Below are 24,020 nucleotides of genomic sequence, written 5' to 3'. Positions count from 1 at the left end.
CACAGAGTGACATACACACACTGAGAGCACACACATACCCAGACACGTGTATTCACACATGCATACACACGCGCTTTACAAATATGCATACACACACACACACACATGTACCCTGCACAGATATACACACTGCTCACAGATATACACACAACACACACAGACTTGTAGACAAACGCACTCCTACACGCTGCACACACACCGCAGGGAGCAGGACAGAAACCCAGGAGCAGGGGCGGCTCCAGACACCAGCGCAGCAAGCGCGTGCCTAGGGCGGCAAGCCGTGGGGGGCGGCCTGCCAGTCGCTGTGAGGGCGGCAGTCAGGCGGCCTTCGGTGGTATGCCTGCGGGAGGTCTGCCGGTTCTGCGGCTTCGGCGGCAATTCGGTGGTGGGCAGGCTGAAGGCGCTGGACTGGCAGATCACCCACAGAAACGCCGCCAAATCCGCGTGACTGCTGTGCTTGGGGCGGCAAAAAACATAGAGCCGCCCTGCCCAGGAGAGATGCCAAGAAGCCCCAGGCAGTCCCTGGTCCCCCATGTTCCCTCCAGCCCTAGTCCTAACCCCAGGCCCTGGGGCTCAGCACCCATCTCCCACTGGCTCCGATGGGCATGGGTGTCTCCAGCAGCCAAACCTGCCCATCCCCTGGCTGGGTTGCTGCCCGTTGCCATGCCCAGGGACCGGCGCAGGGAACCTGGACAGGGACTGACTGGGGCAGCGGGTTGTGGTTATGGGGTAACCAGGGCACCCAATAAGGGAATAAACCTGTAGCAGGGTAGATTCACTGGTGCACCTGGGTCAGAACTCCTGGTTCCATCCCCAGTCTGGGAAGGGAGTGGGGTCTAGTGGGTTAGAGGAGTGGGGCTGGGAATCAGGATTCCTGGGTTCCATTCCCATCCTTGGGGAAACACTGGGCTGAGGATCACAGGGGCAGGTGCAACAGGCACTGGAGCTGTGGGGTTCTCAGTGTCTCAGCATCCTGCCCTGTGCCCATTTTCCCCGTAACTCCCTGCCCCACCTGGAGAAGGAGACTCAGGGACACTCATCTCTGATGGGAGCCCCAGAACTTGGGTGAGCTGAGAGCAGAGCCCAGCCACGGGGGAAAAGCAAAGGAAGGGTCACTGCAGATTGACCCTGGGGGCCTGGGAGCAGAAGCGGACCCTGACTCACTGCACTCAGGGGGTGACTCTGGATTGATCCCCAGAGCAGCTGAGACCACATTCTTGGCAAGAGGGTGAAAGTCAGATTGGAGAACAGCTGGAACTCAGACTCCTGGGTTCTATCACAGGTTCTGGCAGAGGAGTGGGGTCTAGTGGTTTGAGCAGGGTGGTGGTGGTAGTGGGGGGCTGGGAGTTAGGACAATGGACGCATTACAGAGAAAGCAGTAGTGCTGACAGTTCAGTTTGTGGCCGGATGCTCTGCTAGGCGTGGTTCTTCACGGGGGTTTAGGAGCCCTGGGGTTCATTCCCTGTTTCTTAGGATGAGGATTTCCAAGGGCCCCCCGGAGTCTGCAGGCCAAACCCTGGGGTGTGTCCATGGGACTTGGGCCCCCAGAGGGAGCTGAAGAACCCAACTGGAACTTCGCTCTGCTCAGTTTCCCCACCTGTAACCGGGGGGAAGAAGAACCCTTTCCTTCCCTGCTTCCTGCGCAGCGTGAGCTCTGCCTGCATTTCATTCTGTGCCTGGGACACTCAAAGCTGAAAGGGGCTCTGATCTCGTCCATGCAGCACCTGGCACAATGGGGGCCCCGATCTCGGTCAGGGTAATGAGGCTTTAGGGATAGAATGGACTGGCAGGGGGAGGGGTTCAGGCTGAGGAGGTTCCATGAAGGAGGCAGATCCCCACCCCGCACTGTCTCCATCCATTTCCCCCCTCTCCCCAGTTCAGGTCAATCCAGTGACAGACACTGCCATGGTGCCGAGGGGATCCTGCCCCTTGCTCTTCTTGACCCTCATCCTGCTGGCCGCCTGCCTGGCCCAGTTCAGACCGCCCAACAGCTTCCAGTGGTTCGTGAGAGAACAAGTTGATTTCCCCAAGACCAGCGCCACCAATGACCATCGCTACTGCAACGTCATGATGCCACGCTGGAACTTGACCACCCCTTTCTGCAAATCCACCCGCACCTTCACCCACGCCCCCGCCAGCCAGCCCCAGGCCATCTGCGGCCATGGTGGGACATCTCACAGATGCTACCACTGTGACAGTAAGTCAGGCTTCTGCTTCACCACCTGCCGGGTGGTGCCTGCCTGTACGTACTGAGGCAGAGCCAACACCAACAGGATCCGCCTGACCTGCAGCCAGGGAAGGCACATGAGCTTTGACAGAGTCCTGTAGAGCCCAGGTGCTGACCATGGGTAGGGGGTCCCCTGCTGCCCCTTTCGCTCCTGGACAGCCCTCTGTTGCTGCGGGCTCTTCTGTCCCGTCCCTGCCCCTCCTGGACAGCACCCACGATAAGTCTCCACAGGGACATTCAGCATCTCCCCTTATCCCACAGGCTGGCAGCTTGGGGCCTGAGGGAGGGTTTCCCACACTGGGTGCCCAGTTCCCATCCACACAAGTGAAAATGCAGGCACCCAGCCCCCACGACTGGCACTGAGACTCTCAGCCTGAGCCCAGCGCCCACCTTGCTGGATGCCCATCATACAATACAGCCACCCCTTCCTATCCCATGTCCATTGGGTATCGGGGGCAGGTTGTGGGGAGAAGATTGTCCCAGGCGGGGACCTGGAAGCTGTCACTGAGTTTTGTTTCATTGCTGCTTCTTGCAATAAAACACTTTCCTGCCAATGCAGAACCAGTCGGTGTGTTTGGGGATCTGGGGGCATTTTAGGGCTCTCAATGGGGCCTGTTTGCCTTGCTGAGCCTGACGCTGAGCCGTGAGGTGTGGAGTGATAAGGAAAAACTTCAGGAAGAAACAAAACCCGTAGAGGGAGGGATGTCCTGTTTAGGGTACAGACAATGGGGTCAGGAGGTGTCACGGGGGGACTGAGACGCACCCTGATCCTTCCCTGAGGAGACAAATCTCAGCTTGGCCTGTCTCTGAAAGGAGGATCCCAGCCAGCATGTCTGGACAGTGCTGCAAAGACTGTGGGTGGGAAAACTTCATCAGTCAGGAACGTGTCCACTTAGCTCACTCTCGGCTCTACCAGGTGGACTCTGGGTTTAGTTCCCACATAGTCTTTTGTTTCCAGTACTTTTCCTTGCGATTCCACCAATCGCCCCCTGGATTAAATAAACTTCCCCTGGATTTCAGTGTAACCCACACCAGCGTTGTGCGTCCAGGGGGCGGTGCCGGAGAGGGGCCTGAGGAGCTGGGGCCCTGTCCCTCTGCCGGCAGTGGGTCTGTGAATGCCGTGTGTGCCGTGGAGCCGAGGCTGGGCACCGCAGAGGGACGCTCGGGGGTTGGCGTGTGCCTGTTGCTCCAGAAGAACGGCCAGACTGGGTCAGACCAACGGGCCAGAGGTCTGTCTCTGACAGCGGCCGGTGCCAGATGGTTCAGGAGGAATGAACAGACCAGGGCAATTATCGAGTGATCCATCCCCTGCCAGCCAGGCCCATCTTCTGGCTTCTGCTCACCCGCATAGGGACAGAGGCGCCCGCGTACACCGAGAGGGGCGGGTTTGTGTCACCTGTGGCCAACGGATTCGGGTAGCTGCCCCCAGCAGGCACAGACCCTCCTGCTAAGGGTAGAGGGTGGCTCACGGCCCTGGGCACCCTGGTGTGGGGCAAAGTGGAACAGAGGTGCACACAGCACCTGGCAGGAGTAGGGAATGAGGGACCCTAGTATGGAGAGAGGGCACTGGGGGCACATGGAGGCCCTGGCAGGGAAGAGATTGGAGGGAGATGCGAGGACCTCTGGCGGGTAAGGGCTCTGGGGTTATTAAAGCTTCCCCTGTGTGTACAGGGTTTTCCCAGCCGTCACATGACAGCAGCCTGCCCCAGACCGCAGGGAGCTAGAGGGGATCGTGTCCGATACCTGCGACATCCCAACCACCAACTGACACCCGGCGAGCCAGAGGGGCTTTGGCAGGCTGCGGCGGGCACTCGGGAGTTGCTCCCTGGTCAGGATGGGGGGGGCCCAGATCTGAGCCAGCCCTAGGACTGTGGGGGTGTCAAAGGCCCGAACCTGTAAGCACCGGCGGACACTGCAGGGGGGATGGGACAGGAGCCGGCACAGAGTTGGCCTGGCAGGGCCCCCACAACCGGTGCCAGTGCAGAGGGGTGGCTGGGAACCGGTCCTGGAGCCAGCCCCTCCCTGGCCGTTATCTGTGGTGTCTGGGTTGTTCAGGGGGAAAAGACAGAGAAGAAACAGAGCCTCAGACTGGACAGTGTATCCAGCCATCCCGGCCTGTCCCAGATAATCCTGGGCCCAGCCAGCCCAGCCTGCGCTGCATCCCCCTTGGCCCAGCCAGCCCGGCCTGCCCCGGATCCCCCTTGGCCCAGCTGGCCTGGTTTGCCCCAGATCCCCTCTGGGCCCAGCCTCCCCTACTCCAACAGGACACATCAGGGGATCAGATGGCGACACGTTCAGCTGGTGAGAAAGCCCCAGATCAGCCAGACACAGGGACAAATGCACCTCGGGCCCAGAGTGACACACAGACACTGACAACACACTGACACACACACACACATGAGCACACATGCATACTGGGGTTGCCAAATTTCTACTCACACAAAACTGAACACCCTTTCCTTGCCCCCTGCCCTGCCCCTTCTCCAAGGCCCTGACCCCGCTCACTCCATCCCCCCGTCTCTCGCTCTCCCCACCCTCACTCACTCGCTCATTTTCACTGTGCTGGCTCAGGGGGATGGGGTGTGGGAGGGGGTGAGGGCTGGGGTTGTGGGCTCTGGGGTGGGGCCAGAAATGAGGGGTTCAGGGTGCAGGAGGGGGCTCCAGGCTGGGGCAGGGGGTTAGCGTGCAGGGGGGTGAGGGATCTAGCTGGGGGTGTGGGCTCTGATGTGGGGCTGGGGATGAGGGATTTGGGGTACAGGAGGGGGATCAGGGATGGGGCAGGGGTTGGAGTGCGGGGGTGTGTGTGACGGCTACAGTTGGGGTTGCAGACTCTGGGGTGGGGCTGGGGATGAGGGGTTTGGGGTGTAGGAGGGTGCCCCAACCTGGGACTGAGGGGTTTGGAGGGCAGGAGGGGGATCAGGGCTGGGATAGGGGGTTGGGACACGGGGCCGGGGGAGTTAGGGCTCCGGCTGGGGTTACAGGCTCTGAGTAGGGCTGGGAATGAGGGCTTTGGGGTGCAGGAGGGTGCTCCAGGCTGGGACTGAGGGGTTCGGAGGGGGATCAGGGCTGGGGCAGGGGGTTGGGGTGCAGGAGGGCGTCAGGGGTGCAGGCTCCGGGCAGCGCTTACCTCAAGGAGCTCCCAGAAGCAGCAGCATGTCTCCACTCTGGCTTCTATGTGGAAGCATAGTCAGGTGGCTCTGTGTGCTGCCCTGTCTGCAGGCGCCACCCCCGCATCTCCCATTGCCCGTGGCTCTTGGCCAATGTAAGCTGAGGGGGCGGTGCTTGGGGCGGGGGCAGCGTGCGGAGCCCCCTGGCTGCCACTAAGCGTAGGATCCGGAGGGAGGACATGCTGGCTGCTTCCGGGGAGCCGCGCGGTGGGGAGGCTAGCAGGGAGACTGCCAGCCCTGCTGCGTGGTACCGCCAACCAGACAGTCAATGGCCCAGTCAGTGGACATCTGGTCACCCTAATGCATACACATGCACTTTGTGCGCGCGCGCACACACACACACACACACACACTGCACAGACACACGCCTGCTCATATATACTCTGGCTCCGTCTCTCTCTCTCTTGCTCTCTCTCTCACACGCACACTGCAGGACTGGGACACACACCCAAGAGAGACAACCGCGCCCCTGCAGCCCTCGCCCTTTCACCAGGCCCTGGGGCACAGGTGGCACCAGGAGGGCAGGACTAGCTCCTACTGTGCTGGGCATGGGCGTCTCTAGCAGCCAGGCCTGCCCTTCCCCTGGCTGGGAACCTGGGCAGGGACTGACTGGGGCAGAGGGTTGTGGTTATGGGGTACCAGGGGATCAGTAAGAGGGTAGATTCACTGGGGCACCAGACCCGTGCGGTTAGAGGGTCCGGGAGCCAGGACTTATGTGTTCTGTTCCTGGCTCTGGGAGGGGAGTGGGGTCTAGTGGTAAGAGCAGGGGGACTGGGAGCCAGGACTTCTGGGTTCCATTTCCATTCTTGGAGAAACCTTGGGTTGAGGATCACAGGGGCAGGAGCACCAGGCACTGGGGCTGGTGGGTTCTGAGTGTCAGAGGACCCTGCCCTGTGCCCACTTCCCCCCTAATTCCCTGCCCCACTGAGCATCTCTGGGCCCTTCAGTGGGAGGAGCTGCCTCACCCCAACTGCCCAGTCAGACTCTATATAAGGACACCCAAAGGGGAAGGAGACTCAGGGACTCTCAGCTCTGCCAGCAGCTGGATCCATATCTGATGGGAGCCCCAGGACTCAGGTGAGCTGAGAACAGACCCTCCCCGTGGGGAAATGCAGAGTGAGGGTGTGATGGGATACCCTTGGGGTGCAGCCTGGGACCGAGATGCAGCCTGGGACTGTGCCCCCGAACTCTCCCCAGCCTGGGCTGTCTCTCATAATGCTTTGCTAGTGACCAGCAGCAATCCCCTCCAGGCACTGTGATCACTCAGCACAACTGCATGTGGAGCCCCACATCCAGCTAGATTGCATGAATGCTCCCAGAGCCACTCATGAATCACACAGAGAAAGGCACCAGCCAAATCGCCCCAGTTCCCAGCACTATACCCCAGGAATATACCGTCTTGCACTGCTCAAGATGGGCAGTGCAAATTTATTAATTGGTTCACCACTTCAACAATGGAAAGTGGACATACACCAAACCTAAGCAGATTTGCCCCACACTTCATACAAACTCACTGGTAAAGATAAACAATTAAACAAATGTATTGACTATAAAGCTTAGATTTTAAGTGATATTAAGTGACAGGCAAAAAGTCAGAGTTAGTTACCAAAAGAAATAAAATATAAGCACGCAGTCTAAACTCTCAACCCTATTACACTGGGCGGCAACTAGATTAGGCAGCTTTTCTCGCCCCACTGGATATTGCAGTCCTTAATATACAGGTTTGTTCCTTAAACCTGGGCCAATCTCCTGTGTCGGAGTCTTGTCTTCTTTTCAGTGTCTTGGTTGCTTGCAGCTGAGGTGGGGGCAGGAGAAGGGCCCAGTATGTGTCCACTCTGTCTGTTTTATACTCTCAGTCCATGTGCACAAGTCCAGGCATGTCTGGGGGCATTGCTGAGTCTCTCCAAGCAAGGTTGAGCAACTCCTCTGGTGTGGTCTTGTGCAGGTCAGTCATTGCATCGTAGCTCTCTTGCTTGACAATGGCTGTTAATGGGTTGTTTGACACCCCACCCGGGCGTTGGTTACTTTCCTTGCTGTTGTCTCTAGGGAGCTGATATCTGGCTGATTCCCCAATTTACAGCATGTTTTAGTGACCACCATACAACACAGTTCTCATAACTTCATTTGTATTAATGATACACATATATGGATAGAGAAATGACTTTCAGCAGATCATAACCTTTCCCCTGATACCTTACAAGGCCTGCTTTATATGTAAGATCATGATTATATGAAAGTGAGGAATATGGTGGTTACAGTACGCTCCCCCAAGGTATAGAATGTCACAGGGTCACTGCGGATTGACCCCGGGGGGCTGGGAGCAAAATCCGGCTTGGGCCATATCGCACTCGGGGGTGACTCCAGATTGACCCTGGGGACTGAGTTCAGAAACCTGGCAAGACAGTGAAAGGAACATGGGGGGACACTGGGAGTCTGGACACACATGTCCATGGGAGTTGGGCACCCCCGAGGGAGCTAAAAACTCCAATGTAAACTTCTCTCTGCTCAGTTTTCCCACCTGTAATGGGGGAAGAAGAACCCTTTCCTTCCCTGCTTTCTGCGCAGCATGAGCTCTGCCTGCATTTCCTTCTCTGTCTGGGACACTACAAGCAGAAAGGGGCCCTGATCTCGGTTGGGGTCTGGGCAGCGCCTGGCACAACGGGGCCCTGATCTCAGTAGGGGTCTGTGCATTGCCCAGAACAATGGGGCCGTGACATTGGTTGGGGTCTGGGCAGCGCCCAGCACAACGCGGGCCTGATCTCATTTGGGGTCTGGGCAGTGCCTGGCACAATGGGGGCTTGATCGCGGTTGGGGTCTGCGTAGCGTCCGGAACAACGGGGCTCTGATCTCGGTCGGGGTCTGGGCAGCGCCTGGCACAATGAGGGCCCTGATCTCAGACAGGGTACTACATGGGCCTGATCTCAGACAGGGTAATGAGCATTTAGGGGTAGAATGGCCTGGCAGGGGGAGGGGTTTGGGCTCAGGATATTCCATGGAGGAGGAAGATCCCCACACAGTCTCCATCCATCTCCCCCACTCCCCACTGCAGGTGGATCCAGTGACAGACATGGCCATGGCCCTGAGGGGACCCTACCCTTTGCTCTTCCTGACACTTGTCCTGCTGGTAACCTGCCTGGCCCAGATCATCAGACCACCCGACAGCTACCAAAACTTTGTGAGCGAACACGTTGATTTCCCCAAGACCAGATCCCCCAATGGCCAGAGCTACTGCGACCACATCATGCGGCTCCTGAGCCAGAACATGGCTGCCTGCAAACTCACCCACACCTTCATCCACGCCTCCGCCAACCGGCTCCGGGCCATCTGCACCAGCAGAGGGAGATGCAACCAATACAATGAATGTAACAGCAACACAGCCTACCCCCTCACCACCTGCTGGCTGGACAGCCCTCCCCGCCCACCGAGCTGTGTCTACAGGGGAATACCCCAGATCCGCAGGATCCGTGTGGTCTGTAACTGGGGGCTGCCTGTGCGCTTCCTCAGAGTCCTGTAAAGCCCAGGTGCTGGCCATGGGCTGGGAGGTGGGGGTCCCCTGCTCCCCCTTTTGCTTCTGTTGTTGGGGGCTCTCCTGCCCCAACCCTGACCTTCCTCGACAGTGCCTGCCATGCAACTCCACAGGGACATTCAGCGTCTCCTCTCATCCCACGGGCTGGCAGCTTGGGGCCTTCAGGTGTGGGGGGGTTCCCACGCTGGGTGCCCGGTTCCCATCCACATGATTGAAAATCCAGGCCCCCAGCTCCCCTGACTGGCCCTGAGACCCTCAGCCTGGGCCCAGCGCCCGCCTCGCTGGGTGCCCATTACACAATACAGCCGCCTCCTCCCACCCTGCATCCATTGGGTATCGGGGGCATGTTGTGGGGAGAAGATTGTCCCAGGCGGGGACCTGGAAGCTGTCACTGAGCTTTGTTTCATCGCTGCTTCTTGCAATAAAACACTTTCCTGATAATGCTGAACCAGTCGGTGTGTTTGGGGGGCTGGGGCATTTTCAGGGTCTCAGTGGGGCCTATTCACCCTGCTGAGCCTGATGCTGAGCTGTGTGGTGTGAAGTGAAGGAAAAGCTCCAGAAAGAAACAAAACCTGCAGGGTGAGGGGTGCCCTGTTTAGGGTACAGACAATGGGGCCAGGGGGCATCACCGGGGGCCTGAGATACACCCTGATCCTTCCCCAAGGAGACAAACCTCAGCTTGGCCTGTCTTTGGAAGGAGGGTCCCAGCCAGCCTGGCTGGACATTACTGCAAAGGCTGCGGGTGGGAAACTTCCTTAGCCAGAAAGGTGTCCTCTTTACTCACTCTCAGCTCTTCCAGGTGGGCTCTGCACCCAGTGGGCATCCTGCCCTGACATTTCCTTTTGCCTCCCCTAGCTCTTATGCACCTTGGGTGGAAAATTTTCCTACCTAAAGACAGACACCCTGCAGCCCCGTCCCTTCTCCGATTTCCCCAGCCTCAGTGCATGGGCCCCAGGGTTGTGAAAGCTTCTTCTGTGTGTGTGTGGAGGATTTTCCCAACCGTCACGGTGACAGCCGTCTACCCCAGACCACAAGGGGCCAGAGGGGATTGTGTCCGATGCCTGTGACATCCCAACCACCAACCAACACCTGGTGAGACAGCAGGACTAGGCAGCATGGGACGGGCCCTTGGGCCTCACTCTCTGCCCGGGATGGGCTGGGTCCAGTCAAGACTGAGGGGGTTGTGGGCAGCCCCAGTAGGGCCAGATCTGGGCCTGTTGACGTCACTAGGCATCACCCTAGGTAACTCGGGAGGGTGGAAAATCACAAGTGTCAATGAAGCCTTCCTGCACTAGGCCTAAGTGAACCAAACTCCTTCCATGTTTAAACTCTAATCAACCTCAAAAGCCAGGTGCAATTGGAATATGTAAGCAACCAGTTATCTGTGTGCAACCCCCTGCTCACACCGGTATCAAGCGGTAATAATGAAGCCTACATGTTTCTGGCTGAAGGGAAAAAGGACAAGATAACGGTTTAAAGAAGTTACTAACAAGCTAGGCTTATAGCTGCCAAGAATGACTTAACTGCTTAAATGTAATTGCTATTTGCTTAGTAACTATTACCAGGGATGGGAGGGGTAGAGGGAGGAATGGGGGGGAGAAAGAGAGGGCTAGAGGGGGAAGGGGGGGATGAGGTTTAACTGCAAAATGTATAAAAGAAGAAAAGCTGTTTCTGTTGGTGTGCTTGATTTGAGACGTGCCAGTCTCCTTGCACCGCTTTGAGATCTTGTCATAACTATATGGGGAAGGGTGTAACAGCTCTCCTGTGTACAGCACTATAAAATCCCTCCTGGCCAGAGACTCCAAAATCCTTTTACCTGTAAAGGGTTAAGAAGCTCAGGTAACCTGGCTGACACCTAACCCAAAGGACCAATAAGGGGACAAGATACTTTCAAATCTTGAGGGGGGGGGGGGGAAGGTTTGTGTTTGTGCTCTTTGTTTGGGAAGTCGTTTGCTCTTGGGACTGAGAGGGACCAGACATCAATCCAGGTTCTCCACATCTTTCTAAACAAGTCTCTCATATTTCAAACTTGTAAGTAAACAGCCAGGCAAGGCGTGTTAGTTTTACTTTGTTTTCTCAACTTGTAAATGTACCTTTTACTAGAGTGTTTATCTCTGTTTGCTGTACTTTGAACCTGATGCTAGAGGGGGGTCCTCTGAGATCTTTAAGTTTGATTACCCTGTAAAGTTATTTTCCATCCTGATTTTAGAGAGGGGATTTTTACCTTTTTTCTTTAATTAAAAGCCTTCTTTTTAAGAACCTGATTGATTTTTCCTTGTTTTTAGATCTAAGGGAATTGGATCTTGATCCACCAGGAGTTGGTGGGAGGAAGGAGGGGGGGATGGTTAATTTCTCCTTGTTTTAAGTTCCAAGGGGTTTGGATCTGCATTCACCAGGGAATTGGTGAAGAGTTTCTCAAGGCTTCCCAGGGAACGGAATCCACTTGGGAATGGTGGCAGTGCACCAGATCTAAGCTGGTAGTTAAGCTTAGAAGTTTTCATGCAGGCCCCCACATTTGTACCCTAAAGTTCAGAGTGGGGAAGCAGCCTTGACATGGTGGCAGAGCGGTGGGATTCATTTTAAACCCAAAAGCCAGTAAGATTTTTTTTTCCTTCTAGCTGCTTGGAAAGCAGAGCTAAAGGTAGATGCATATCTTATCTCTCCTTGCCTGAAGGCAGAGGTGTTAAGTTTTTTTAACAAGGGTCTTTGTTAAGAGAAGGGGTCAATCAATGAGCAAACAGCTGGTAAAAGGAATTTACAAGCTGAATTGTTTTTTTTTCTTTCTACCTCTCCGGGATAGCTAGTTAGAAAGTCTGTTACCTCAGCAGCAGCCTGAGCTGAGTGCATCCCAGTTTCAGTCAACTGCAGAGGGGTGTGGCCCAGCACAAGAAAACAGGAAAATGACTACCAAAGAAGTAGCTAACAAAATAGAACTGGCCAAACTAGAAGCAGAAGAAAATTAGAAGACTGCTTCAATTAAAAAAACTCAAGCAAAAAGCTGAAGAAAAAGCCAAAGAGCAGGCCCACAAGAGAGCTATGGAGCTGAGAGAAAAAGAAATGGAGCATGAAATGAAATTAGCACAGGCTAGGCCGGGTACACCAGCCAATCCTAGCAACCCCTCTCCAGGTACCCCTTCCCATCCCAGAAAATTCCCCACCTACAAGGCAGGCTGTCATAACTATAAAGGGAAGGGTAATAGCTGTCCTGTGTACAGTACTATAAAATCCCTCCTGGCCAGAGATTCCAAAATCCTTTTACCTGTAAAGGGTTAAGAAGCTCAGGTAACCTGGCTGGCATCTGACCTAAAGGACCAATAAGGGGACAAGATACTTTCAAATCTTGGGTGGGGAAGGCTTTTGTTTGTGTTCTTTGTTTGGGAGTGTGTTCGTTCTCGGGACTGAGAGGGACCAGACATCAATCCAGGTTCTCCACATCTTTCTAAACAAGTCTCTCCTATTTCAAACTTGTAAGTAAATAGCCAGGCAAGGCGTGTTAGTTTTCCTTTGTTTTCTCAACTTGTAAATGTACCTAGAGTGTTTATCTTTGTTTGCTGTACTTTGAACCTGAGACTAGAGGGGAGTCCTCTGAGCTCTTTAAGTTTGATTACCCTGTTGCCAGCACAGGTGTGCTCGAGGACAGCAACAGCGGGTTCGTTGCCCGGTGTGCTTCGCGTCAATAAACACACCAGGTGGAGAAGCAAATAAAGTTTATTTGGGATCCCAAAGCGGTGCAAGGAGACTGGCAAGTCTCAAATCAAGCACCTTAACAGGAACAGTTTTTCTTCTTTTTATACATTTTGCAGTTAAGCCTCACCCCCACCCCTTTCCCCTCTAGCCCTCCCTTTCTCCCCCCCTTCCTCCCTCTACCCCTCCCATCCCTGGTAATAGTTAAGTCATTCTTGGCAGCTATAAGCCTAGCTTGTTAGTAACTTCTTTAAACCGTTATCTTGTCCTTTTTCCCTTCAGCCAGAAACATGCAGGCCTCATTATTACTGCTTGAGCAGGGGGTTGCACACAGATAACTGGTTGCTTACATATTCCAATTGCACCTGGCTTTTGAGGTTGATTAGAGTTTAAACATGGAAGGATAGAGTTTGGTTCACTTAGGCCTAGTGCAGGAAGGCTTCATTGACACTTTGTGGCCTTCCACCCTCCCGAGTTACCTAGGGTGAGGCCTAGTGACGTCAACAACTCCCTCCTTTGAGAATACTCAACAAGCTTTTGGCTGAGTTTTCTCATATTCTGTGGACAAGATATGATTAAATGCTATGAAGCTGGGGTTTTCAATGAGAGGGTATGCCGGGATTTTTGAGGAACGGGGGGCACAAAGCTTACGGAGGAGCATTTTAAAACAAGCAATTAGGAGGAGGGTGACCAGGCACAATACCACACCAGTGAGGAGGAGACGCACAAGGCCACCCCCCAGTCCTCCTAGGTTGGGCAACCAACTTCAAAGGGAATCGAAAACTGTGGGTTTCCTTTCCTGGGCCTTCCACTGCTTGAAAGCCTGTTTGGCCGACAGGACGTGCTTGTTAATGTCCTGTGAGTTTTCCGGGACATAAGTACAACATTCATTCCCAATAAGGGCACACACCTCGCCCTGGGAGGCTAAAACATAATCTAAGGCCTGTCTGTTTTGCAGGGACAGCAACCGGAGCTGGTATAGTTCTGAGTTAAGGCTTTTCTCTATGGCCAAGGTTTCATTGGTGATCTTGGTGAGAAACACAGAGAGCCTATGATAAAATTGGGTTAGCCGTCCCACCCCATGGGATGGGAGGAGGATTATACCCAACCTGTCTTCTTCCTTAATGGGCTCTGAGGTGGCATACAAAGATTTATGCTGCCTGGGGCGGCCAGGGGTTGTCCCTTAATGCATACTGGTATTCAATGGTACAGTTTTGTGACAAGGGGGTACCCGAGGTATTTCTTCCCCTACTGAACCATCCCCAGCAGATATCTGACCAATTTTGGGGGACCACCCTCCAGGGTAACCCTGCTGCGTGGTGCGGGATTTGGGAGCATACTTAGCAGTTAGAGAGGTTAAATTCTTGGGCAAAGCAAACCTTCAAGGACTCATACATGTTTGTTTCCAAGTTAGTAGGGATCCCTTTCCATCCCAAATGTGCCTGGGGGGAAATGGGAGGTAACGAAAGGAGTGTCCCTATGGCAAAGAGTACCACTGTGGCAGACCCTGGACCTGAACTCATGCTGGGCAGGTGACCCTAGGGCCTAATAATTACAATTCCCCAAATACCCACAAAATATCAATTACCAATAGTAGGCAGATTAAAAACAAAAGGACCAGGCCACCAGGTTAGGCCGGCCCTGTGAGAGTAAACACAACCAACGCTTAGAGTTTTCATGGGGAGTGCGCTGCGACTGTCCAAAGAGACCACAGGGCATTCCCAGCAGGCCTTATTGTCTTTTGAATAACAGTTTAAGTCTCAGGTCGTCGCTGGTAGTCTTTTTCCGTAGGCTGGACAGTCCACCGTTCAGGAGCGGGCACTGCCTTCAGACGGGAGTGATTGAATCCAGTTCTTGTGTCCCTTGACCTTTGCTGCTGTGTGGGAGACCAGCAGGATGGTGTGGGGTCCCTTCCACTTCTCTTGGAGAGGCTTGTCCTTCCAGGTCCAAACGAGAACGGAATTGCCTGGCTGCAAGGAATGGACAGGGGCATCCAGAGGGAGAGGCTGCAAATCTCTGGTATACCTGTGGAGAGAACAGAGAACAGCAGACAGAGAGCACATGTACTGAGATAAAAAGCCACACCCCATTTCCCACTCCCCTGCCAGAACCGGTGTACCGTTCATAGGCCATGCCCTTTCAAACATAATCTCGAAGGGACTGAGCCCTAACCTGCCCTTTGGGAGAGCGCGAATGCGGAGCAAAACAAGGGGTAAGGCATCAGGCCACTTAAGGGAAGCCTCTTGGCAGACCTTTGAGAGGTGCCGCTTAAGTGTCTGATTTGTGCGTTCCACTACTCCACTGGCCTGCAGTCGCCATGGAGTGTGGAGCTTCCAGGGGATTTGCAGGGCATTTGATATCTTTTGGTCGAGGGTTGTTCTTTTGGCAGACTAGACATTCAGCCTGTACCTGGGAGGCCAGGGGTCTAAGAGCCTCCCTGCCAGCGTATAATTCTTTGTTTCTTCACCAGGGTCAGTTCTTAATGTCTTTTGTAGTCAGGAATTCCTGGACTTTGTGGTTTCAGTGAAGCAAGTGTTCCTTCTCCTCTTTTCCTGAAACAGTGTGGTTCAGCATCATACGGGGGAGAGGTTACTAGCACATCACCCTGTCTTTAAATAGGCTTATCATCAGTTGGAGAGTCCTCCCAAGGTGGAGGGGTCTTTTTACAGTGAGAAGCCTGGGTTCAGGTGGGCAGTCCTTGGTACTTCACACCGGTGTTGGTGGTGAACAGGACTTGGAAAGGGCCTTTCCAGTGAGGAGCCAAAGCAGTTTTTCGTTGATGGACTTTACGTAGACTCAGTCTCCTTGTTTCAATGAATGGCAGGGCTGCTAGGGTCTTTGAGTAGCACTTCTTTTATCTGTGAGAAAAGAAACCTAACACATTTCATTAATGCCTGACAGTGTTTTGCAGATCTCATAGTTGCTTGGGCCCATTCAGGCCCTCCCTTTTCTTGGCTGTCGGCCAAGTCTTAGCTCTGGGCAGTGTCCTTGGATGGGCCAGCATCTTATCTTTGGACTGAGCTTGCTAGCTATATTTTTTTCCTCAGTTAACTCGTTCTGTTCTTTTTCCTTCTCTCCTTCTTGGCTTCTTTTAACTTACAAAGGAAACTTCCATTCTTCACTCATACACCTTTTCCCAACAATGAACACATACACATTGCCATTATGCACCCTTCCAGTAAAATAACTTCTATACAGAGCTTTGGAGCAACAAACCAGGACGAGCACACCCACTTTTGAGGAGTCCAACAAAGTTCAGGAGGCTCACAGTGGCTTTAAGGCAAGGGGTGAGACCCACAGCGGCAATTAACAAGTCATCCACATATTGCAGGAGGAGGACCCTGTCCTCATTGTCCCACTCCTCCAAGTCTCTGGCCAGGGCCTGGCCAAACAGAGTGGGGGAATTTTTAAATCCCTGGGCCAGCACTGTCTAGCAAAGCTGCTTTTTAACCCTCCTTTTGTCTTCCCACTGGCTCCACTCTGGGGCTTGCAAAGCTGAGGACTCAGTTGCAAGGGTCATTATCCAGGCATTCTCTGGGGGTAAGGTGAGGGTTATTTCATCTTGGGTGAAATGCAGGGTGGCTCCTAAGCAACAAAGCGGGTCCGGTCCCAGTAGAAGCGTTGGACAATCAGGGAGGTAAACCAGTTTGTGAGATAGAGTTCTGTTTCCCAAAGCACATTCCGCTGGGGCATATACTGGGCACTTGGTTCCTTTCCCTGTGGCACCCACCACAGTGAGGGACTCTGACACAGGCAGCTGCATGGGTTGGTTTACGACGGTTCGTGCAGCTCCAGAGTCTATTAAAAAGTCTATGTCCGAATCTCCCACCCGCATTTTTACTCAGGGTTCCGGGGGCAGGATAGTCCGTCTCCCCTGACACTCCTATTCTTGATCCTTCGCTGCCATCACAGGGGTACCTTCCCTTTCGGGGCACTCATTTTTCCAATGTCCCTCCTTTTGGCATCTGGCACACTGGTTGCGACCCAGACGCCTTTCCTGTGAGCCAGGGCGCCCACGTCCTCTCATTCTCCGGCCCCTTCCACCTTCCTGGAATTTTCCCCTGCCACTGGCCTGTGCTGCTGCGACCATCATTTTCGCTTGCCTCTTTTCCTTTTCTTAAGACACAACCTGATTACGCTCCACCTCAGACAGCAGGGTCCGCATAAGGACATTACAATCATCCCAGTCAGGCTTACAGCTAGCCAGGCACCCTTCAAAGACCGAGATAAACTTGCTTGGGTTCGTAGAGAATTCCCCTGCCTGTGCCTTAAAGGCTGCTAGGTCCACTGGGTTAAAAGGCACATGGGTGTAAACCTGCATAGTAGTGGCCTGATTCCTATCTGAGCCATGTCTGGACACCACGGTCTCAGTGATCAATGGATAAAATTCCACCGAGGGGGCAATCTCTGGGACCTGAGACACCTTGTCTTTATATGGTGGGGGTGTGATAGCCGAAGGGGACACCGGACTTGCCATTACAGCTGGGGGGGGGGGGGGTTTCTGGGGACTAACAATAGCTACTACCGAACCTGTCGGAGTCAAATTACACTTTTGCAAAATATCTAACCTATCTCTTAGCAACATAAACAACTGTACATACATATGTTCATTCCATTTACCCGTTTGCTGACAAAACAGAAGTAATTGAAGGATCGTATTATAATTAAGTGATCCTTCCGGTGGCCACCTTTCCTGGGTCCTCTAGCTGATATTGAGGCCAGTCTACTGTACAGAACCTTTTCAGTTTACTTTTAACCAACGGATCCAATCCAAACACTTTCCAGTTCACCAGAATGCATTCCAAGGGTGTACACCTTGCCCTGCCTGCCATACTCTGTCCCTGCCCCATAGGGAGACACTGGGCATCCCCAGGTCATAACAGGTAGACACTGGGCGTCCCCAGGTCAAGACAGATAAAGTCCCCACTGGACTGTTCCTACCTTATCCAAGGGTCTGGTTCTGCACCGTCGCCCTATCCACGGGACCGGTTCCCCACCGTCGCCCGCAGCTGCTTCTCCACTACTCGAGCGCGTTGCACCGTTGTGCCCTCCGGGGTCGACCAAACCACATCTCCGCCGAGGCCCCCGGTAAAGTCACCGGTGCGCGCTGGGCGTCGGTCGTTGCCGCAATCTGTCGACCTCCGAGAGGGGTCCGGGCAAGGCTAAATTTCAGCCTCGAGCCCCACGTTGGGCGCCAAAACTGTTGCCAGCACAGGTGTGCTCGAGGACAGCAACAGCGGGTTCGTTGCCCGGTGTGCTTCGCGTCAATAAACACACCAGGTGGAGAAGCAAATAAAGTTTATTTGGGATCCCAAAGCGGTGCAAGGAGACTGGCAAGTCTCAAATCAAGCACCTTAACAGGAACAGTTTTTCTTCTTTTTATACATTTTGCAGTTAAGCCTCACCCCCACCCCTTTCCCCTCTAGCCCTCCCTTTCTCCCCCCCTTCCTCCCTCTACCCCTCCCATCCCTGGTAATAGTTAAGTCATTCTTGGCAGCTATAAGCCTAGCTTGTTAGTAACTTCTTTAAACCGTTATCTTGTCCTTTTTCCCTTCAGCCAGAAACATGCAGGCCTCATTATTACTGCTTGAGCAGGGGGTTGCACACAGATAACTGGTTGCTTACATATTCCAATTGCACCTGGCTTTTGAGGTTGATTAGAGTTTAAACATGGAAGGATAGAGTTTGGTTCACTTAGGCCTAGTGCAGGAAGGCTTCATTGACACTTTGTGGCCTTCCACCCTCCCGAGTTACCTAGGGTGAGGCCTAGTGACGTCAACAACCCTGTAAGGTTAATTTCCATACTGATTTTACAGAGGTGATTTTTACCTTTTTCTTTAATTAAAAGCCTTCTTTTTAAGAACCTGATTGATTTTTCCTTGTTTTTAGATCCAAAGGGGTTGGATCTGTATTCACCGGGAGTTGGTGAAAGGAAGGAGGGGGAAGGGTTAATTTCTCCTTGTTTTAAGATCCAAGGGGTTTGGATCTGTATTCATCAGGGAATTGGTGAAGGTTTTTCAAGGCTTCCCAGGGTGGGAATCCATTGGAAATGGTGGCAGCGGACCAGGGCTAAGCTGGTAGTTAAGCTTAGAAGTTTTCATGCAGGCCCCTACATTTGTACCCTAAAGTTCAAAGTGGGGATCCAGCCTTGACATGGTGGCAGAGGTGGGATCTTTTTAAACCCAAAAGCCAGTGAGATTTTTTTTTCCCTTCTAGCTGCTTGGAAAGCCAGCTGGAGGTAGATAGATGCATATCTTATCTCTCTTTGCCTGAAGGCAGAGGTGTTAAGTTTTTTTAACAGGTCCTTTGTTAAGAGAAGTGTTCAAATGGGCAAACAAAGCTAAAGGGAATTTACAAGCTGAATTGTTTTTTTTTCTTTTTACATCCTCGGGAGTAGCTAGTTAGAAAGTCTCTGTTAACTCAGCAGCAGCCAGAGCTGAGAGCTTCCCAGTTTCAGTCAACTGCGGAGGGGGTGACCCAGCACAAGAAAACAGGAAAATGACTACCAAAGAAGTAGCTAAGAAAATAGAACTGGCCAAACTAGAAGCAGAAGAAAATGAAAGAAAACATCAGAGACTGCTTCAATTAACAAAACTCGAGACAGACCAGAGAGCAAGAGAAGAAAAAGCCAAAAAGGAGGCCCATGAAAGAGAGATGGAGCTGGAAAAAGCCAAAGAGGAGGCTCACAAGAGAACTATGGAGCTGAAAGAAAAAGAGATGAGCTGAAAGAGAAAGAGATGGAGGAGAGAGAAAAAGAAAGGAAGCATGAACTGGAAGTAGCAAAGGCTAAGCAGGATGCACCAGCCAATGCTAACAACCCTCCTCCAGGTACCACTTCCCATCCCAGAAAATTCCCCACCTACAAGGCAGGCGATGATACTGAGGCCTTCTTAGAAAATTTTGAAAGGGCCTGCCTTGGATACAGCATCATTCCAGACCAGTACATGGTAGAGCTGAGGCCGCAGCTCAGTGGACCCTTAGCAGAGGTGGCGGCTGAAATGCCTAAGGAACACATGAACAGTTATGAACTTTTTAAAAACAAGGCCAGACTCAGAATGGGGCTAACACCCGAGCATGCCCGTCGGCGGTTCAGAGCCCTAAAGTGGAAACCCGATGTGTCATTTACCCGTCATGCCTACCACATTGATAAAAATTGTGATGCCTGGGTATCAGGAGCAAATGTTCAATCTCTGGAAGATCTGCTTTCCCTAGTAAAAATGGAGCAGTTTTTAGAGGGTGTTCCTGAGGAAATAGAAAGGTACATCCTAGATAGGAAGCCCAAAACTGTAACTGAGGCGGGGGAGATTGGAGCCAAATGGGTGGAGGTGGCAGAAAAGAAAAAAACTAGTAGCAGTTGGAGCGAATATCAGAAGGGGCAAGCCGAAACAAAACCTTACCACCGGGGACAACCCAAGGCCCCACCCACATCCCAAGGGAAACCCCAGACGCCTTCTCACCCCACCACACCAGTCTCCACCAACCAATATCGTCCCGGTGATACCTTAGCAGGGCGATGTTTTAAATGTAATGAACTGGGACATATAAAGGCTCACTGCCCCAAGAACCTCAACCGATTACAGTTCATTACACCCCAATCACACCAAAGATCCCCAAACCCAGATGCCTCTCTCATACCCTCGGAGCGAAGGGAAACCTTGAGAGTGGGCGGAAAGAAGGTTACCGCTTGGAGGGACACTGGGGCTCAAGTGTCAACAATCCACCAATCCCTAGTGGACCCCAAACTCATCAACCCAGAGGCTACAGTGACAATTCAACCCTTCGTGTCACAGTCTGTAACCTTGCCTACAGCCACGTTGCATGTCCAGTACAAGGGCTGGTCAGGAATGTGGACTTTTGCAGTCTATGACAATTATCCCATTCCCATGCTGCTGGGGGAAGATTTGGTCAACCATGTGAAGCTAGCCAAGAGGGTGGGAATAGTCACCCGCAGCCAGGCTAAGCAAGCTTTCACCCCCATCCCTGTTCCTGAGCCGTCCACCAGGGCCCCGTCTGTGTTACCGGAGACCCAGACAAAGGTGGTGGAACTGGATCCCCTGCCAATGACTGCAACAGCCGTAGTGGATCCAATCCCAGAGACCCAGCCAAAGCCAGTCCCAGAACCGGAACTGGCAACGCAACCAGCACCAGAACCATTGCCAGCACTGAGTCCAGCGCTTGCAAACCCGTCTACAACTCCAACGCCAGAGGGCACCAGCGAGCCTGAACTGGCAGAAGCAGCAGATAACCCTACCCAAGAGGCTCAGCCAGAGCCTGAAATACCACATAGTGCACCAGCGGACAGTGGTTCACAGTCAATGGAAACAGCCCCAGCACCTGCATCGCTTCCAGAGGGACCAAGCCCTAGTCCACAGTCCAAGGAGGAACTGATGTCTCCAGCATCAAGGGAACAGTTCCAGGCCGAGCAGGAAGCAGATGACAGCCTTCAGAAAGCTTGGGCGGCGGCGCGGAGCACCCCACCGCCTCTCAGCTCTTCTAACCGATCCCGGTTTGTTGTAGAACAAGGACTTTTATACAAGGAGACTCTTTATGGTGGGCACCAGGAAGACTGGCATCCTCAAAGACAGTTGGTAGTTCCCACTAAGTATCGGGTAAAGCTCTTGAGCTTAGCCCATGATCATCCCAGTGGCCATTCTGGGGTGAACAGAACCAAGGACCGGTTGGGGAAGTCCTTCCACTGGGAGGGAATGGGCAAGGACGTTGCTAATTATGTCTGGTCTTGTGAGGTGTGCCAACGAGTGGGAAAGCCCCAAGACCAGGTTAAAGCCCCTCTCCAGCCACTACCCATAATTGAAGTCCCATTTCAGCGAGTAGCTGTGGATATTCTGGGTCCTTTCCCAAAGAAGACACCCAGAAGAAAGCAGTACATACTGACTTTCATGGATTTTGCTACCCGATGGCCGGAAGCAGTACCCTTAAGCAACACCAGGGCTAAAAGTGTGTGCCAGGCATTAGCAGACATTTTTGCCAGGGTAGGTTGGCCCTCCGACATCCTTACAGATTCGGGAACTAATTTCCTGGCAGGGACCATGAAAAACCTGTGGGAAGCTCATGGGGTGAATCACTTGGTTGCCACTCCTTATCACCATCAAACCAATGGCCTGGTGAAGAAGTTTAATGGAACTTTGGGGGCCATGACACATAAATTCGTAAATGAACACTCCAATGATTGGGACCTAGTGTTGCAGCAGTTGCTTTTTGCCTACAGGGCTGTACCACATCCCAGTTTAGGGTTTTCACCATTTGAACTTGTGTATGGCCGTGAGGTTAAGGGGCCATTACAGTTGGTTAGGCAGCAATGGGAGGGGTTTATGCCTTCTCCAGGAACTAACATTCTAGACTTTGTAAGCAACCTACAAAGCACCCTCCGACACTCCTTAGCCCTTGCTAAAGAAAACCTAAAGGATGCTCAGGAGGAGCAAAAGGCCTGGTATGATAAACATTCCAGAGAACGGTCCTTCAAAGTAGGAGACCAAGTCATGGTCTTAAAGGCGCTCCAGGCCCATAAAATGGAAGCGTCGTGGGAAGGACCATTCACGGTCCAGGAGCGCCTAGGAGCTGTTAACTATCTCATAGCCTCCCCCACCTCCAACATAAAGCCTAAGGTATACCATGTTAATTCTCTTAAGCCCTTTTATTCCAGAGAATTAAACGTTTGCCAGTTTACAGCCCAGGAAACAGATGACGCGTAGTGGCCTAAAGGTGTCTACTACAAAGGAAAAAGGGATGGTGGCATGGAAGAGGTGAACCTCTCCGCGACCCTTGGACGTCTGCAGCGACAGCAGATCAAGGAGCTGTGCACAAGCTTTGCACCAATTTTCTCAGACACTCCAGGACGGACTGAACGGGCATACCACTCCATTGACACAGGTAATGCTCACCCAATTAGAACCCCATCCTACTGGGAGTCATCTCATGCCCAACTGCTATACAAAGGGAGATCCAGGACATGCTACAGATGGGTATTATCCACCCCTCTAATAGTGCATGGGCATCTCCAGTGGTTCTAGTTCCCAAACCAGATGGGGAAATACACTTTTGTGTGGACTACCGTAAGCTAAATGCTGTAACTCGTCCTGACAACTATCCAATGCCACGCACAGATGAACTATTGGAGAAATTGGGACATGCCCAATTCATCTCTACTTTAGACTTAACTAAAGGGTACTGGCAAGTACCACTAAATGAACCCGCTAAGGAAAGGTCAGCCTTCGTCACCCAGGCAGGGGTGTATGAATTCAATGTACTCCCTTTTGGGTTGCGAAATGCACCCGCCACCTTCCAAAAACTTGTAGATGGTCTCCTAGCGGGGTTGGGAGAATCTGTAGTTGCCTACCTCGATGATGTGGCCATTTTTTCTGATTCATGGACAGAACACCTGGAGCACCTGGAAAAAGTCTTCAAGCGCATTCGGCAGGCAGGACTAACTGTTAAGGCTAAAAAGTGTCAAATAGGCCAAAACAGAGTGACTTATCTGGGGCACCAGGTGGGTCAAGGAACTATAAATCCCCTACAGGCCAAAGTGGATGCTATCCAAAAGTGGCCGGTTCCAAAGTCAAAGAAACAGGTCCAATCCTTCTTAGGCTTGGCCAGATATTATAGGTGATTTGTACCACACTACAGCCAAATCGCTGCCCCGCTGACAGACCTAACCAGAAAGGAACAGCCAAATGCAGTTCAGTGGACTGATGAGGGTCAAAAGGCCTTTAACCAGCTTAAGATGACACTCATGTCTGACCCTGTGCTAAGGGCCCCAGACTTTGACAAACCGTTCCTAGTAACCACAGATGCGTCCGAGCGGGGCGTAGGAGCAGTTTTAATGCAGGAAGGACCAGATCAAGAATTCCATCCTGTTGTGTTTCTCAGCAAGAAACTGTCTGAGAGGGAAAGCCACTGGTCAATCAGCGAAAAGGAATGCTACGCCATTGTGTACGCACTGGAAAATCTACGCCCATATGTTTGGGGACGGCGTTTCCAACTACAAACAGACCATGCTGCGCTACAGTGGCTTCATACCGCCAAGGGGAATAACAAAAAACTTCTTCGGTGGAGTTTAGCGCTCCAAGATTTTGATTTTGAAATACAACACATTTCAGGGGCTTCTAACGAAGTGGCTGATGCACTTTCCCGGGAAAGTTTCCCAGAATCAGCTGGTTAAAAATTGTTCTTGGAATGTGGAACATATTGTTAGTTTTTATATAATCAGTAGTATGTCTAAAGGTGCATGTGTCTTAATAACTCTGTTTTCTCCTAGAGCTCCAGGAAGAAATCACAGCCAGTGTGGAACCAGCTGTCCAACACTATCTGTGATTTGGGGGGTGTGTCATAACTATAAAGGGAAGCGTAACAGCTCTCCTGTGTACAGTACTATAAAATCCCTCCTGGCCAGAGACTCCAA

The 24,020-nt window shown here is 52.7% G+C and overlaps 2 protein-coding genes across 3 annotated transcripts; both read left to right on the top strand.

Annotated features, from left to right (window-relative positions):
• Nucleotides 1–1,905: 1,905 nt before the first annotated feature.
• Nucleotides 1,906–3,646, top strand: LOC128845984 (ribonuclease-like). Its single transcript, XM_054045081.1, has 2 exons — nucleotides 1,906–2,242; nucleotides 3,579–3,646. The coding sequence occupies exons 1-2, from the start codon at nucleotides 1,906–1,908 to the stop codon at nucleotides 3,644–3,646; spliced, it is 405 nt and encodes a 134-aa protein (XP_053901056.1).
• Nucleotides 3,647–6,432: 2,786 nt separating this feature from the next.
• LOC128846609 (ribonuclease-like) lies at nucleotides 6,433–10,486 on the top strand. 2 transcript variants are annotated; one of them, XM_054045835.1, is made up of 2 exons: nucleotides 6,433–6,471; nucleotides 8,444–10,486. In XM_054045835.1, exon 2 carries the CDS (start codon nucleotides 8,462–8,464, stop codon nucleotides 8,906–8,908), a length of 447 nt encoding a protein of 148 aa, XP_053901810.1. In that variant the 5' UTR covers nucleotides 6,433–6,471; nucleotides 8,444–8,461; the 3' UTR covers nucleotides 8,909–10,486. The 2 variants fall into 2 exon arrangements, with proteins under 2 accessions (XP_053901810.1, XP_053901809.1); XM_054045834.1 differs by lacking the exon at nucleotides 6,433–6,471 and adding an exon at nucleotides 6,928–7,339.
• The last annotated feature ends 13,534 nt before the right edge of the window (nucleotides 10,487–24,020 follow it).

This window comes from Malaclemys terrapin, chromosome 12 (assembly GCF_027887155.1).
Source record: "Malaclemys terrapin pileata isolate rMalTer1 chromosome 12, rMalTer1.hap1, whole genome shotgun sequence".
Lineage (NCBI taxonomy): Eukaryota > Metazoa > Chordata > Testudines > Emydidae > Malaclemys > Malaclemys terrapin.
This window is presented reverse-complemented; position numbering and strand designations above follow the sequence as displayed.